Source organism: Phyllostomus discolor, chromosome 3 (assembly GCF_004126475.2).
Source record: "Phyllostomus discolor isolate MPI-MPIP mPhyDis1 chromosome 3, mPhyDis1.pri.v3, whole genome shotgun sequence".
Classification (NCBI taxonomy): Eukaryota; Metazoa; Chordata; class Mammalia; order Chiroptera; family Phyllostomidae; genus Phyllostomus; species Phyllostomus discolor.
In genome coordinates, this window is record NC_040905.2 from 101,593,362 (window position 1) to 101,610,906 (window position 17,545).

Here is a 17,545-nt window from a genome sequence, read left to right on the forward strand (position 1 = left end):
CCGACACTGTAACATAGCTCATCTATGGCACTGAGCACGCAGTTTGGTTCAGCAGACACTTGTATGCTTAGCAAGACTTTCTCAATGAAGGACGCAGAGAGTGCGGGTGGACATTCTGGGGCAAACGCCTCATTTCACAGGGAACCTGTAAAAACAGTTCCTGAACTGGCTGCTTTGAGTACCCTGGGTTGGAAACTCCTAAGTGTGATGAATAAAATAAAGGATGTGGATGTGTGCAACAATTTTAAAGGGAATAATAGAAGAAGACCTTGTTGGAACAGTGACATTTTGAAAATACTTAGGTATGAAAACAAAACATAAAATAATATGGGCCAAGATAGATCTGGCTTCACTCACCAGGAAAGGTGTGCAGACCCAGGTGAAGGTCCCCACGGCTGCCAGGTAGGCAGACTTTTTCAGCACCTTCAGCTCCTCCTGCCTGATGGCCAGCACCTTGTCTTTGAACGCCAGCTCCCAGGCATAGAGCTTGAGCACTTTGATCCCATTGAGAATTTCATTCATCAGCTTAATCCGACTGTCTTTGCTCTTCATGTGGGCTACCTTCAAAGAGAAGAGCAATCAACTCACATCTGGGGCTGGCCTGCTCACTCCTGGCCCTGGCGGCAGACCATCACTCCACACCCCTACCCGCTAAAAGGCCTTCCTAAGGGTGCAAAAACTGAGCTGAACCTGCAATTGCATGAACCAGTACTACTGTTGACCTGAGAGCACTCCAAGGAACTCCCATCAATGAGAAAAAAACCTGCTTTGAATCACATTAAATTAGACACAAAGAAACCTATTAGATCAAGGAATAGAGGCAAGAAAATCCTTCAGGTATCCAGGGAAGAAGCAGGGACTTGGTTCCTACTCCACAGATCCAAACATGAGAGAAATCATATTGGGTTTTTCCCTTCTGCTTTGTTATTTTCTTTATAAATTTGCAGCCAGGCATGGTTGTTACAATACCGAAGTGTTCCTACAACAGCCGGAACTGGTTCCGACCCCTGGGTACCTGCACCATACATTGTTAAACATTTCTAATAGCATCTGGCTCTTCCCACATGCCAGGCACTTTTCTGTGCACTTAACGTGCATTTAGTCATTCAATGCTCATGAGAACCCGATTATTGAATGCTACGGTCATGCCTGGGCCACAGACGAGGACACTTTAAGAAGCCGTTTCAGAGGCAGGCTGCTCAGGGAAGCCTCCATATCAAGAGGATAAAAGCAGACACAGCCACAAGCCTCCCTCCTTGCCTGTCCTCTCTTGCCCCCCCACCCCCGCCTGAGGAGGCCTCATTCCAACAGGCCCACATCCTGAAGCCATCTCTTCTAAGGCATCATCAGTGAGGTCAGGCCCTCCTCTTTGAAATGCCATAGGCACTTCATAAATAGCCAACAGCCGTCGACATGGGAGCAGAGAAAAAAACTCTGGCCCATCTCTGCTGTGGACCATTAGGCACCAGTTCAAGAGAATGAAGTCAGGCTGTGGCATGCTCAAGATCCCCAAGGCATGGTGATGATATCAGGCTGCCAAATAGGCCCATTTGTGTAAAATATATGTGGTGACAATACAAAAAATATATTAAAAATTTAAAAAACAACCCCCCACACACATACACACACAAAACCTAACTATTTAACCAGATCTCTACATTAATGCATAGAAAGTCCTAGAAGAATTTGCTTCACAGTGTTCACTGCGGTTGAGGATAGGAAAGGGGATGTCCCCTTTTAATCTATAAACCTTTGTTTTGACATATTTTTTAATAATGAGAAGGCATTCACTCTGCTACTTGGGTATTTAGAAACTTAAAAAATACAAAGTGTCTCTGAAACTAAAGAGGTGACCACTGCACCTAGCATAAGATAAGAGGGGGAAAATAGGGGTAATTTTTGCCTACCTCTTAAACACACATACACGAATACATTCCTGGGAAATAAGGAATTTCTTGGAGGCTCACGAACATGCTTTCAGTCACTGGCTCACTGAGTCTAATGATTTTAGGAGCTCACAACCTTGGCTGCCCCTTGTAATCACCGGGGAAGCTTTAAAGACTCTGGAAGCCCAGGCCCTACCCATATTAGTTGAATCAGAATCCTAGGAGTGGGGTCTGGACATCGGTATTTGTTAAAGCTCCTCAGAGGATCCCAACAGGCAGGCAAGGCCGAGAACCCCACATCCTGAGCAGAAGGAACTCAGCTAAAACCCACATAGAAAGACCACAGGTCAGGGCCCAGCCTGGAGTCCTGTGGAGACAGAGAGCCTACCTGGTAAGTCTTGGTCTTCATGGCCATGAAAGCATTGAGGGGAACCATGAGGATCATCACAGCCACTCCGGCCAGGACGGAGGGGCCCAGGTTCTAAGGGAGGAAAGAGAACAAAGGCCTTCACACAGGGCTTCCCCAGGCCGAGCCTCCCCACCCCGACTCTGCAAGTTTGCCGTAGTTATGTTACTTTAACCCAACAATGGGCTGTTAAATTTTTTCAGATATATTCCTGACCCTCTCAGGGGATGCCACAACCCCTTTAAGAACATGCAGGTCCATGATCCTTTATTGGAACCCTTGGGACCAGATGAGTTTTGCAAATTGGAACTTTAGAATTTTAGAAAGGTAATAAGGTCTTGAGCAGAAAACAGTTAACACAGCCAGCCTGAGGATTTACCTTGTGTGAAGGTCTGCTTATAAACCTGGCCCTTGGCTGCATGTGGGAGCTCGGGTTTGGGGAGGGTTCCCACATTCTCAGAACTGATCCGAATGGCTCCCTGTGCCTAAACTGTTGGTACAAACAATATGGTGTGTGCTGAACCCCCTTTTCCTTCTGGAAGTCTGGGAGCTTGGCAAGTGCTAGGCAGAAGCTAACTATGTGACCAGCCCCCAACAAAAACCCTGGACTCCAGGTCTCTACCGAGCTTCCCTGGCTGGCAACACTCCCCAAGAGCTGTCACACCTGGCTGCTGGGGAGTCAAGGGCATCCTGTGTGACTCCACGGAAAGAATGCTTGCAAGCCTGTAACTAGTTTCCCCCAAAACTTTGACCCTGTAGCTCGGCCCTCCCCTCAGCCTGCTGTAACAAATTACAGTCCTACATTCTCCTGAACCATTGACCTGGCATGTGCTTGGGGACTCCTGGCACACGGGTATATGCCCTTCGACTGCACCCACCCCCAGCAGGCCCCGGCACAGCACTCCATAATCAAATGCATTGATTTTTCAGCAGCAAAATAAGTATAGCCACATGGAGAAAAACAATCAAGGTTATAAATAGTTCATATCCATTCAGGTCAAGATTTGCCACCAGATGAGTTAAGAAAAACTCTGGATTTTCAGAGCTGTTTGAATGAGATTTACAGATAAGAGGTTGTAGATTTTTTTCTCGTCCCATTGGCAGGAGACTACAGTCTCTGAGCGGTTGATAGGAGGTGACAATACAGATCTGTATCTTCCAAATTCCACAAATACAAGGAGACCACCTGAGAAGTTAGCCCTGTGTGGATTTACTTAGCTGAAACACAGAGATGGAATTATAGGGCCGTGTGGTTCTTTTTCCCCTTACGCATTCAGAAAAACAGGAGTGTTAGTCCCTTCCCAGTAGTCATTTGCAAGGGCTCCAGGCCTAGTTCCAAAAAAAATACTCCTGTTGATCCGAATGGCTTTGGTGAGGTGAAGATTAATCTACCCTTGAGAACAAAGGTGATTTCTACCAACAAACGAAAGCATTCAGAATATTGACAGCAAATAGTAGTAACTAAAAGAAACTGAGAACACCTGTGTACCAGGCACTGTTCCATAAACATTATCTGCATTAATTTACTTGATTCTCTGTCTCAACATCCCTCTGATAAGAGGTACTGTCATCATCACTGATTTACAGAAGAGGACACTGAGGCTTAGGGACATTAAGAGTTAAGTCATAGAGTGAGCGATGGAATGAGGCAGGATTTAATAAACCCAGGCAGTCGGAGTCCAGAGCCCACGCTGTCACCCACTATCCTATACCATGTTTTTGAGGATCAAAATAGAGAAACCTATTGCTGAACTAAGCCTGTGGTCTCCAACCAATTTCCCCCAATGGGACATCTGGCAATGTCTAGAGACATTCAGGCTGCCATAACTGGGGAGTGAGGGGTTTTGTGTTGTTGGTGTCTTGTGGGTAGCGGCCAGGGATGCTGCCAAACATCCTACATCACAAAGAGCAGCCCCCACAACAGACAACTAACCGGCCCCAAATACCAATAATACATTTACCAACCCTCACTGAAACAAAGCAATTTTCTTAATAGTTCATAAACCAACCCCAAAGCAATTCTAAAAGAAGTATTCCAAAAATATTTTGCTCACAGCAGCACTTTCTGGGCAAGCAGGTGCCAAAAAGACATTAATTTTGATATCTAAATTCTAGCATTTATTTTCTAAGTTTCATTAAGAGAAACAATTTATAATCATTTGCCACCTGTTCTATAAATACACAAAAACCATAAAATACAGCCAAATCAACAGATAATTTGTGGTGTACCTATTATGTAGCAGGCCCCACTGGGACTGCACCTACAGGTCCCAAAAACAAGACCCTACGAGTCTGTGAGTAGCTAACAGACTCCCAAGAGAGGAGGGGGTGTTATACTGAGTGTGCAATACACTATTTTAAAAGGTAAAATCAGATGAGTTTCTATACTAAAGCTACTGGGATTCAAAAGAGGAATAAATCCATCTATGTGAGAAGGAAAAAAATCAGTGGCACTGGTCACAGTCTTGAGGGGTGGATAGCATTTCATCCTTAAGGAGGAAGGATGGAAGGGTGTTCCTGGTGGAAGGAAATGCACATGCAAAGGCTCAGAGGGGGTAAAAGAATAAGGCATGTGACAGGATATGAGCATCTTTGCTCATCATCTTCTGATTTTGGAAAATGCCCCTTATCTGGTAGAAGGGCTGTCAATCATACCTCCATCCCTTCCACAATGAGAGGGCTTTGACTTAGGCTGGACAATCAGAGAAACCTATTTTTGGCCTACGCCAGTCATCCCCAACCAGACAGGACTTTGCCAGGCCAATCAGAATGCTCCCTGGGGCTCTGGCTAAGATAAAGAGCAGTGCTATCTGTAAAAGTAACACAAGCCCAAAGCTATAAAAGCCACTTAGGGAAATCCCATTGGAAATAAGGTCAATTGGCAGGAAAACATGACTAAAAAAACGATTAAAGAGCAAAGCTAAGTTCCTGTAGCATTCCTTGAACTCCTAGATCCAACCATGTCTGAAGTCCCTGGACTTTTCAGTTACACGCATGCACTCCCAAAATTGCCTTTATTTGTTTCAGCTATTTTTAAATTGTGGGATTTTTTTTGAAATTTTTAGGAAAATGTACTCAGATGTTGCAATTATGACTACAGCCATAACACTGGATGTTGTAATCCTATCTGCCTCAAACACAAAATTGTATCAAGAGATCTCCAAGGAGCCCTAGCCAGTGTGATTCAGTTGATTGGAGCGTTATTCTGTAAACCAAAAGGTCACTGATTCAATTCCCAGTCAGGGCACACGACTGGGTTTCAGGTTCTGCCCCTAGCCACAGTGCATATGGGAAGCAACTGGCTGATCTCTCTTTCACATCAGTGCTTCTCTCTCTCTCTTTCTCTTTCTCTCTCTCTCTCTGGAATCAACTAATATATCCTCAGGTGAGGATTAAAAAAGAGAGAGAGAGAGAGATCTCAAAGGAACCAGAGGGCAGAAAAAGCGTTGTTGCCTGAAACAGGGAAAGCTCTAACTATCTTATTACTCAGCAGACATTGGGAGTGAACTCTAAGTGCAAATATTTTGAATGTAGTGCCTTCTTTCTACCCTTCTCACTTTTCCCAACTCAATTTTTTCATCGTTTCTTTTTTTTTTCTTTTATTCCCATCTGTCCACAACCCCCCTTTGGCAACTATCAGCTTGTTCACTGTAACTATGGGTCTGTTTCTGCTATTTTATAGGTCATGTTCTGCTATTTTAGATTCCACATCTAAGTGAAATCACACAGTATTTGTCTTTCTCTGACTTATTTCCCTCAGCATAATACCCTCTCAGTCTATCCGTTATGTCACAAATGGCAAGAATTCATTCTTTTTTATTGCCAAACAATATTTCATTATGTACCCATTCGTTTAGATTGTTCTTATATCTTGGTTATTACTACTAATGCTACATGGAACACAGGAGTACAAGTATCTTTCCAAATTAGTGTTTGTTTTCTTTGCATAAATATCCAGAAGTACAATTGTTGGGTTATAAGGTAGTTCTATTTTTAATTTTTTGGACCCTCCACACTGTTTTCCACAGTGGCTGCACCGATTTACACTCCCACCAATGGTGCACAAGGGTTCCCTCTTCACATCCTCACCCACACCTGTTATTTGTTGATTTATTAATAGTAGACATTCTGACAGGTGAGACAATATCTCACTGTGGTTTTAATTTGCATTTCCCTGATGATTAGTGATGTTAAACACCTTCTAACAGGTCTATTCGCCATTTTTATGTCCTCTTTGGAGTAATGTCTGTTCAAGTCCTTTGTTTTTTTGGTATTAAGTTGTATGAGTTTCCTCATATATTTTGGATATTAATCCTTTATTGGATTAATAAATGATATTAACCCTTTATTGGATTAATATCATTTGGAAATATCTTCTCCCATTCAGTAGATTGTCTTTTGTTTTGATTTCTTTTATGGTACAAAAGCTCTTTAGTTTGATATAGTTCCATTTCTTTATTTTTTCTTTTGTTGCCCTTACCCCAGGAGGCATGTCCAAAAATATATTGCTTTCTGTTTGTTTGCATGGAATATCTTTTTCCATCCCTTCCTTCTCAAGCTGTATATGTCTTTCAATCTGAACTGAGTCTCTTACAGCCAGCGTATCGATGGGTCATGATTTAAAACCATTCAGCCACCCTGTGCTTTTTCACTGAAGCATTTAACGCATTTACATTTAAAGTAATTATCAATAAGTATGCACTTATTGCCATGTTGTTAGTTGTTTTTAGGTTGTTCTATAGCTGTCTTCTGTTCCCTTTCTTCTCTTCACCTCTTCCCTTGTGGTTCGCTGTTGCTCTTTAGTGTTCCTTTCTCTTTGCTCTTTGTGCATCTTTTGTAGATTTTTTGGTTTGTGGTTACCGTGAGGTTTTTGTACAGGTGGGGCAAAAGTAGGTGTACAGTTGTGAGCATGAGAAACCGAGAGCTTATTCTTGTATTATTTATTAATTATTGTATTCTTTTTCATAGGAACTGTAAGCCTACTTTTGCCCCACCTTATCTATCATTCTTTATCTGTAGCAATCTATTTGAAGACAGTAAGTCTGAATATATTTTGTAAGGACCAGGTTTTTACTCCCCCTTCCACACTTTATGTTACCGATGTCACGTTTTAGATCTTTCTATATTGCGCATCTCCAACTGGGCATTTTAGTTTGAGTTGTTTCATACTTTTTTCTTTGGACCTTCATAGTAACCTTTTAAATATCTGATTTGCTGTATTTATTAAATATTTGGCATTACCTGTGAGATTTTTTTTTCCTTTCCCATATATTCTTATTTTGGGTTATGGCCATTCCTTTTCTGCTTAAAGAAGACCCTTTAACAGTTCTTGTAAAGCTGATTTAATGGTGGTGAACTCCTTTAGTTCTTGCTTGTCTGGGACACTGCTTTTTCTTCAACAGTGAATGATTGATAACCTTGCCGGGGCAATTATTTTAGGTTGTAGGTTCCTTTCTTTCAGCACTTTCGTGATGTCCCACCACTCCCTTCTGACCTATAAATTTGCTGATAGTCTCATAAGGTTTCCTTCATATGGAACTCGTTTTCCTCTTGCTGCCTTCAAGACTGTCTCTTTATCTTTAATTGTTGCCATTTTAATTACAGTACATCCTGGTGTGGGCCTCTTTGGGTTCACCTTATTTGGAACTCTTGGTGCTTTCTGGTCCTGGATGTCTGTGCCCTTTCTCAGGTTAGGAAAGTTTTTAGCCATTATTTCTCCAAATAGGCTTTCTATCCCTTTCTTTCTTCTCCTTCTGGGAGCCCCTATGATGCAGATGATAGTACGCTTGATGTTATCCCAGAGGTCCCTTAGACCATGCTCATTTTTTTAAATTCTTTATCTTTTTGCTTTTCTAACTGGTTGATTTCCACTAGGGTTTTGGGTCTTTGATACATTCTTCTGTGTAGCAAATTTGCTGTTCATTCCTTCTAATGTATTTCTTCATTTCAGTTATTGTACTCTTTGGGCCTGCTTTCTTCTTTCCTTTCTTTTTGTTGTTCTCCCTAAGTTCCTCTATTCCCCTCTCCAGTTTGTGAGCATCCTTATGACTGTTTCTTTGAATTCTTTATTAGGCAAATTACTTATCTCCATTTCCTTAGGGGTTTATTCTGTTTTTTTTCTTAATTCTTCCATTTGAAAGAAATTCTTCTGTCTTTTCATTTTGTTTGATTTTCTATGTTTGTTTATACAAATTAGATAAAATAGCTATCTCTCCCAGTCTCGGGGAAGTGGCCTAATGTAGAAGCAGTCTCTGTAGGCTGTGTGTCAGGTGGTTCTGGCAGCCAGTAGGTGCCTAAGGCATACAGGGCACTGGCCTAACTAGCTAGAGAGGCTATGGGTGGAGAGGACACATGTGTGTAGTAATACTCTATTGGTCCTGCTTGCTCCCTTTGTTTGGGGCCAAAATGAGTTTGGGTGGTGTGTCCAGAAGCACACTGCAGCAACCTGGCGGGCAGGCCAGAGACCAGGATAGAGCCCCCACCCACCCTAAGGAAATGGAGGGGGATATACAAATGGCTCTCTGACCCTGGCCAGGTAGGTCAGTTGGTTGGAGCATCATCCCACACACCAAAAAAGGTTGCAGGTTCAATTTCCAGTCAGGGAACATACCTAGGTTACAGGTTTGATCCCCAACTGGGGCACATGCAGAGGCAACCAATCGATGCTTCTCTCTCTTTCTCTCCCCCCTCCTTCCTCTCTCTAAAACCAATAAGTATATCCTTAGGTGAGGATAAATTTTAATGGCTTTCTTTGGCCCCTCAGACCCTGGAGAATTCCCGCGTACCCCAGAGAGCTCCTGCAGCTCTCCAGTTTGCTCTCTAAGTCTCTCTCGTTTGTTACACAGAAGATGGTCTTGTGTAGAAGTGACCTCTGTGAGGGCTCGTGTGCTGGGCAGTTTGGGGAATCCAGCCAGATCCAGGCAGGCACTGATGGCTCCTGGGGCACTGGCTGGTCTGACCAGAGTGGTCCCAGCAGGAAGGCCAGGTGCATGTGGTAACACCTGCTGCTCCTGCTTGCCCCCTTTGTTCAGACACAAATGGCTGTGGGCATTGTTAACTGCTGTGGTGACCTTGCAGACAGGCCAAAGCCCAGATCAGAGCCCCCATCAGCCCTATGGAAATGGAAAGGACCTTAGGCAAGGGCACCACCTGCTCCCTCAGCTTCGCTCCCCCAGGGAGAGTCCCTGCAGGGCTTCTGTAGCTTCCCAGCCATCTCTATTTAGTCTCTTCATGTTGTTTGCTGTTCAGAAGCTGTTTGTTCTCAGCATACCTTTGCTAATTCATCTGATATATTTCTACCCTTTGCAACCAAGAGATATCATCTTGACCAAATAATTTAGGACCAGTGAATAAATGGGTAGGTTGGTATGTGGGAGAATACAGTGGCAGAAATATGGAGTGTATGTTGTAGGGTTGTTCATTACATATACTTTCAAGAAAAGATAAATGCAAATACCATTCCACTGAAGGGAACATAAACCTAACAACTGAGGAAAGGAATAAAATATCCAGAAATTGGCTGATGGGTCAGAAAATAAAAAGCAAATGACAGCATAAATACCAGTTGAGTTACATGACTTCTTATCGTGGACACCAGCTCCCTTGCCCCCACCACCTACCCACGGAGGTCCCTCCCCACATGACTGGGAACCACATCAAACACACACCAGCCACAGAAGGTAGAGCGCAAGGATGACTTGCAGAGGGGCTGACCAGATCATGTTAATGTACGTGGTCAGGTCCATGAACCTCTGGGCGTCCACAGACATGAGGTTGACGATCTCCCCAACCGTGGAGGATTTTCTGGCAGAATTGGTGATCACCAGGGCCTGTGAGGCAAAGGAGAGGGAAAGAGGGTGAGTGTGGCAGGTGAGGAGCCCAGGAATGCCTCCAGGCGTGTGTGAAGGAAGGAGACTACTCACGCGTAAAAAGGCCATTCTTTCCTCCTCCCCTGCCGACTTACCCGCCTTTCCAGCTCATCCATCTCATCACAAAACCCTCACTCTTATTGACGGCACTCACTGCCTCCCCATCTTGAGCTCTTCAATATGGAAGGGACCATAAAGGTCGCCTAAACTCGGGCTTTGCGCACTGGTACATGTGCACTCACCTCACCTGGGAAGTTTGTTAGCACACAGGCTCTGATTCAGCAGGTCTGGGGGAGGTCCTGAGACTCTGTATTTCTAATGGGTTCCCAGGTGATGCCGATGCTGCTGGTCCCCAGACACACTGAAGAACCAAGGGGCAGGGCAGGCCAGGGCTTCTCAATGTTGGCATTCCTGGCATTGGAGCCTGAGTCTTTCTTGGTGGGGTAGTCCTGTGCATTATAGGACATTTAACAGCATCCCCGGCCTTTCCCCACTAGATGCCCCCAACCCCAGTTATAACAACTAAAAATATCCCCAGACATGGCCAAACATCACCTGGACGCATAAAATCACCCTGGTTCTCAAGCATGGTTTCACAATATTACCTGGGGACTTCTAGAAATACTGATGCCTGGCTCCCACCCTCAGAGATCCTAATTTAGTTGGTCGAGATGAGGCCTGGGCATCAGAAGTTTTTAAACCTCCCCAGGTAAGTCTAACTTGCAGGTGGGGCTGAGAATCAATGATCTAGTCCATTTTTTCCGACTATCCCAACCCATGGGGCCCAAGCGGTGTCCCTGCCCTAGACGCTAAAGAACGCAGGGACTAAGAAGGTAATCCAGTTCCTTTAGGACGGTGCACAAATGCCTGCTAAGTACTCCGTCGTCCAGGGAACAGCCATCCTCTCAGTTCAAAGAGAGAGTTAGAACAAGCTCAGACACAGACTATGAACAGCAGAGCAAGGATTTGAACTTGGATTTCCCCAAATCCAACACCACCTAAGAAATTCAACCTCCCGTGGCAAAGGGACTTAGGGACATCCTACAGACTCACCCCTGAAATCAGCCTTGCTAAGGCCTAATGCGTAACTGTCAATCCTTGCCACTGGCAGTCACTTAGCCACCCTGGTGCTACTGCTCCAGAAGCTGGGCTTGCAATCCCCACGGTGGTCCCAGGGTGACCGGGTCAAGTCCCTGTGGATTCTGAGGCCACAGCAGATGGTAAAGTCAGCTCACTTGCCCATGCCCTGGCCTCACCCACCTTCCGATAGACGGCACCGATGACGGCCGTCTTGATCCTCATGCCGCTGACGAAGCAGATGTGGAAGTACTGGTGCAGCACAAGGGTCTGCAGGCAGGCGCACACAAACAGGAGCACCGTGTAGAAGTAGCCCTGCCAGTCTGGGGCCTTCTTGTCATTCACAAAGCTGATGAGCAATCTAAAAAGGAGCAAGGACAGAGCCCAGAATGACGTCACACCATGCCACGCACGTGGAGGGAAAAGCCTTTCGGTTTCAGCATTTTTTACTGTCTCCCAAGCCGCATGAGGGGAACACTAGTACTTCAAGTTTATAGATGGTGACCTGAGTGTGCAGGCTGCCCAAACCAGTCTCACATGACAGGGGGCCTTAGGCTTCTCACCACCCGTTCCATCTCACCACCTGTGAGTCACCCAAAGGTGACCAAATAGAGACCATAAGGGAACAGAGCAGGAAGGGTTAGAGAACAAATGTGTGGCCCAAAGAGTCACACAGAGAGAGGAAACAAAAAGACAGTGAGAGAGAAATGGAGGAGGAAGGGAGGTAGACAGAGAAGTGGAGACCTCCTTTCTGACTTTCTGGTTGAGGCTGCAGTTTTCACGTGATCTGGCATGCTCTTCACTTCCTAAGACAATCCTCTATCTTCCCCCTTTTGGCTTCAAGGGAGCATAGTAGGTTTCTGTTACTTGCAGTAAATGTGGCCTTAATTAAGATGCTAATAAAGCAAAGCACTAAGCACAGCAGGCAGAGGAAGAGACTGGGCTGTAAGCCCCCTGGGGCATGCCGCATGACCCCAAGGGAGAGTTAGGAGCATCGCAAGAGAAAGGTCAAGGATGTGAAGAGTTGCCCAGCTGGGAGGGAAGAGGTCTTACTTCAAGAGCTCCGGGCCGGCAAACATCATAAGGTCGTGCAGGGCCTTGAATAGGAAGCTCATGAGAAAGTAGGGCCCAAAGGTCTTGTAGAGCACCTTGAACAGGGACGGCTCCCGCTCCTTCTGGGGGGACTTGACAATCAGAGCCTCAGCCTCCTCATTCACATCCACCTTGGAGCTCCCTTTGGGCTTGGCGGGGTCGTTGGAGGAGTACACGATCTTCACCGGCTGCCTGGAACATAAAGAAGGTGGAGCCCTGTGGGGTCTGCCTGAGACTGAGGCCCCCAACTGCAGGAGAGGGCCGGAGAACCTGCATTGCACGGAGGCCTGGCCAAGGTAAAACAGTCATCACAGAGGCAGCTTAACGTGGTGGTTATGAGCATGGACTCAGGATCCTGGCTCGGCCATTGGCCAGTGGTATGACTTCAGGAAAATTCTGTAACCTCTCTAGGCCTTAGTTTCCTTGTCTGTAAAATGGGGATAAGAGTAGGACCAACCTCACAGGGCTGTTGTAGAAATTAAATGAGTTAAAATACGTGAAGGGCACAGAAAGGTGCCCATTCCAAGCAGATTCAATGCAGTCACTATCAGAATCCCAGTCAGCTTCTTCATAGAAATTGACAAGCTAATCTAAAATTTATATGGAAACTCAAGGGACCTAGAATAGCCAAAACTATCTGGAAGAAAAACAAAGTCAGAGGATTCACACTTCCCGATTTCAAAACCTACTATTAAACAACCATAATTAAGGCAGGCATAAGGAGATGGGCATACATGGATCAATGGAATAGAATTAAGAATCCAGAAATAAACCCAAATGATTTTTGACAAGGGTGTCAACACCATTCAAAGGGAAAAGAATAGTCTTTTCAATAAATATTGCTAGAAAACTACGTAATACAAAGATGAAGCTGAATGCTTACTTCACATCATATACCAAAGTTACCTTGAAATGTATCAGAGACCTAGATGTAGAGCTAACACTACAGAATTCTTGGAAGGTAGCACAGGGGTAAATCTTTATGACCTTGGAATTTGGCAATGGACTCTTAGATACAACACCAAAAGCATGGGCAACAAAAGAAAAAAATAGATAAATTGGACTTCATCAAAATCAAAAACAATGATGCTTCAAAAGGCACTATCAAGAAACTGAATCCTCACACAGTCTTTGAGAAGTAGCGGGGGAAAAGAAATTGAAAGACAACACACAGAATGGAAGAAAATATTTGCAAATCAAAAGTCTGGCCCTGGCTGGTGTGGCTCAGTGGACTGAGTGCCAGCCTGCAAACTAAAAGGTCCCCAGTTCGATTCCCAGTCAGGGCACATGTCTGGGTTTCGGACCAGGTGCCCCACTGGGGGCATGCAAGAGGGAACCACACACTGATGTTTCTCTTCCTCTCTTTCTCCCTCCCTTCCCCTCTGTCTAAACATAAAATAAGTAAAATCTTTATTAAAAAATCTGATAAAGGACTTATAACCAAAGCCCATAACAAATTCTTCCAATTCATTAAGAAAAAGACAACCCAATTTGAAAAGGGGCAAAGAGTATATGCAAATTGCCTGTGAGCATATGAAATGTTACTTACTTAACATCATTAGTCATCAGAGCAATGGAAACCAAAACCACTGTGAGATATTACTCCACACCTAGGTTGGCTATCATCAGAAAATCAGATAATAACAAGTGTTTGCAAGGAGTAGAGAAATCAAAACCCTGCATGCCCCTGTGGAGTCCCCTCTTTCAAAATAGGATATTGCAGAAATGATAGACCATCTCTTCCAAGATTAGGTTTAGAACACACTGTGGCTTTCGCCTTGTCATCTCTTACAGCATTCGCTCTGGACACTCAGAGGGCCCTCTGGAAAATCCCTACAGTGAGACCTGGCCAGTGGCCAGCACTAACTTGCCAACCATGTGTAACCTAGGAGCAGATCCCGCAGCCCTTGTTGAGCTGTCAGAGGCCTGCAGCCCTGACCACCATACTGACTGCTATCTCATGAGAAGCCCAGAGCGAGATCGCCCAGCTAGGCCACTCCCGGATCCCTAACCCAGAGAGTAAATGTGCACTGTTATTTTATGCTGCTAGGTTTCGGGGTTCACTTGCTGTGCAGTAACAGACACATCCCCAGTTCCCATCTACCAAAATGCAATTAAAGCAACATTCTCAAATGGCAAAACGTGGACTCTAAGCTTCATCCAGCTCCAACGTTTACAACTTACAGAATTCTTACACAGCACAAGTTCACTGAATAAGCATTCTATTTCAGGGGACTCTTCCTCGTCACATCGATGCCACATCTGCCCATCCGGACCACGTGAAACTCTCCCCTGGAAACCAGAGCCTTCCAACCTGCCCTGGCTCCGCCCCCACTCCAAACCGTGGACACTAGTCTAGGCTCTGTCAAGTCCTTTTCCTCCTCTGTGCCCCCTGCCCCAGGAAAGGCCCAGAAACATGGGGGCCATCCTCGACCCCCACCTTCAGGGCCTCAGGTCCAATCAGGCATGTGTCCTGTCCATTCCACTTGCAAGATGTGTGTGGTCATCTGTTCACCCTTTGCAGCTCCACAGCCTCTAACCCATGCAAGTAACCACTGCCAGGACCTCCTCACCACTCCCCACTTCCTCCCCTTACAACTATTTCCCTGTACAGCAGCCAGAGGGATCATCCTAAAAACTCATCACGCTCCTCCAACTCCACTGGTGGCCTCCCACCACATGCCCGGTATAATCTGAACTCTGTGTGAAGCTGTACAACGTCCTGTAGCCACTGTAACAAATGACTACTAACTAAGCGACTTAAAATAACACAAATGTATCATCTTGTACTTCTGAAGGTCAGAAATCTAAAGTGAGCCTGCAGGGTTGTATTCCTTCTGGAAGCTCTCAGGGAGAATTGGTTTCCCTGCCTCTCTAGCTCCTAGAAGTCACCTCCATTCCTAGGGCCAAAGCCCCTTCCTTGACCTTCGAAACCAGCAGCTCGGCATCTTCTCTACCTCCCTCTCTCTCTCTGACCTCCTCTCTGCCCATCTTATAAGGACATTGTGATTATTTGGCCCATGCAATGCACAACAGTCTCCCCATTTCAAAATCCTTCACTTAATCACACTGCCAGGTCCCTCTGCTGTATAAGGTAACATATGCAAAGGTTCTGGGTATCAGGATGTGGACATCTTTGGGGAAGGGGGGCATCATTCCACAGAGCACAGAGGATTATGTTTTCCAACTTGTCCACATGACTACATAAGGCCTCTTCCTGCCCACTTTACTGACTTTCCCTGAAGCTAGGTTTCTGGCTAGGGTTTTGGTGTTTCTTCCAGCACACATGCCTTCTTGGCAAAGAGGAGAAGGCAGCAAGCAGAGAGGAAGGGAGTGGCTCAGCCCTCCTGGTGTCTGCTCTCTGCACCACTTCCCAAGCTGGGCCTGGGCCCTGGGCCCACAAGGCCTGGTGAACCCAGGGCTGTTTACCGTGGGCAGAGACGGGCCACTGAAGGGCCAGGGAGGTTTCAAGCAGATCAGAAGGAGGATGGCTCAGGCCTGGGTGGAAGAGGTCAAGAACAGTGGAAAGGATCAGCTAAGGCCTAGTGAGGGGAAAAAACAAACAGTGGCAGGAGGCCTGTGGGGAAGGTGTTCCAGGAAGGGAGAAGAAGCAGGCAGGGCATCTGAATGGTCAGGCGGGGAGGGGAATGGAAAGTTCAAGGGGGAGGGTCTGAGTCGGGAAAACTGCCCAGAACAGGGCAACAGAACCAGGTGAGGAAGCTGGAAACTAGGGGGGAAAGGGACTTGCTGACTTGACTGGATTCTGATGTGGGCAGAGGTGCCCATCGGTCATTCATCCATGAAGGAACTGGACACGTGCTTTGGGCCAAACGCTGGGGAGAGCCCCACCATTGAGGAGCCTCGTGAGAGAAATGGATCTTCACAGGCTTGTGTGAGCCAAGAGCTTCAGGATAGGGGAATGGGTCCAGCTGCGGGGGGGGGGGCAGTCCAGGCATGGGGAACAGGATGAGCAAGGCCTGGAGCAAAGGATTTTGAGAAGTGAAGAGAGCAGGTTGGAAGGGCCTGAGACCAACCCAACAGCAGTGAGGAGCTACTGATGGCTTTGCCTGTCATTTGTTACATAAGATCTTTCATCTTCTAGCTAGGGTAAAATCTCAAACTTAAAAAATCTCAACTTCATTAAAATGCCACATTTCCAGACATACCTTGAGCATGGTCTTTGACCCGTAATACCCAATATGATGGAGAAGGTTGGATCTGGTCTACAATCATGGAGGAAGGATTTTACAAACTTAAAGCACATTTCCACTCTTCTTAGAGCTCACAATATACAGGACAATGGTTTTGGAAATCACAGATGAGAGTGATCCTCCCTCCCCAACCCCACCCCCCAAAGCCCCTCCTTGGAAAACACAGGCCTGGAAGGATTTTAAGTCACTTACAAAGGTAAGTAACTCAAGATGTTCTTCCTTTTAATGTTTTTTGTTTTGTTTTTTGAGTGCTTTTTCCTTCCTCAAAAACGCAGGTTTCTCAAGAGGGCTTGTTTTGTCAGCTTACATTCTGTTTGTCGTAGTGACCAGGGCACAGGCAGGACCTTCTGTGAGGCACAGAACAGGCCCAGCGGAGGAGGACCCAGCAGGCACCCATGGAGGCAAAAGGCCTGCCTCAATGACCTAAGTCTAGAATCCAATGCCAGCTTCTGACAGAAATCCACGCACAGTGTGTATTTTCTGTTTTGCAAGTTTAAATATGCCTCAAATTTTTTTTTTCAGGAATGCAATTGAGACAGGATAGTGAGAAGCTGAGAAATTTCCTTGGCAAGTGGAACAGGGAAACTGAGACAGCTGAGCACAATGGCCGAGCAATTTACAGCCAGGTACAGAAGGTCACCTACCTGGAGTTAACAACTAGGACTCAGTTGTGTTTAGGCTCCAGGGCCAGAAAAGCAGCAAAACCAGGTGGGGAAGCCAGAACAACTGCAATGACTAAAGACCCCCTTTCCTATCACTGACCGATCAGTGGAGACCCTGACCCTGAAAGGGCCCACCTGGAGAACTCATGAATATCCTGCTGACACTGGCCCCTGGGAGCTTCCCTAAGATTTCTACCTACAAGAGATAAACACCACAAGACAAAGGACCCAGCACACACCATTCCCTCCCTCACCCCCACCTCCTTCCCTACAGGCATGCGTCTCCCAAAGTAGGGCAGCTCATCCCAGGCTAATCCTTTAAACCTGTCCCCAAAGCCCTTTT

The 17,545-nt window shown here is 45.8% G+C and overlaps 1 protein-coding gene across 3 annotated transcripts in view; it reads right to left on the reverse strand.

Annotated features, from left to right (window-relative positions):
- Window positions 1-17,545, reverse strand: part of ABCC1 (ATP binding cassette subfamily C member 1) — a 135,568-nt gene that overhangs the window by 54,640 nt on the left and 63,383 nt on the right. For 2 of the 3 annotated variants that reach the window (XM_028511155.2, XM_036020888.1), the window contains exons 8-12: window positions 12,291-12,521; window positions 11,421-11,598; window positions 9,960-10,121; window positions 2,275-2,367; window positions 358-561 (exon numbers count right to left, since the gene is read on the reverse strand). In XM_028511155.2, the coding sequence (XP_028366956.1) occupies window positions 358-561; window positions 2,275-2,367; window positions 9,960-10,121; window positions 11,421-11,598; window positions 12,291-12,521 (868 nt within the window). The remainder of the gene's footprint in view (window positions 1-357; window positions 562-2,274; window positions 2,368-9,959; window positions 10,122-11,420; window positions 11,599-12,290; window positions 12,522-17,545) is intronic. The other variant, XM_036020890.1, reaches the window with a different exon arrangement.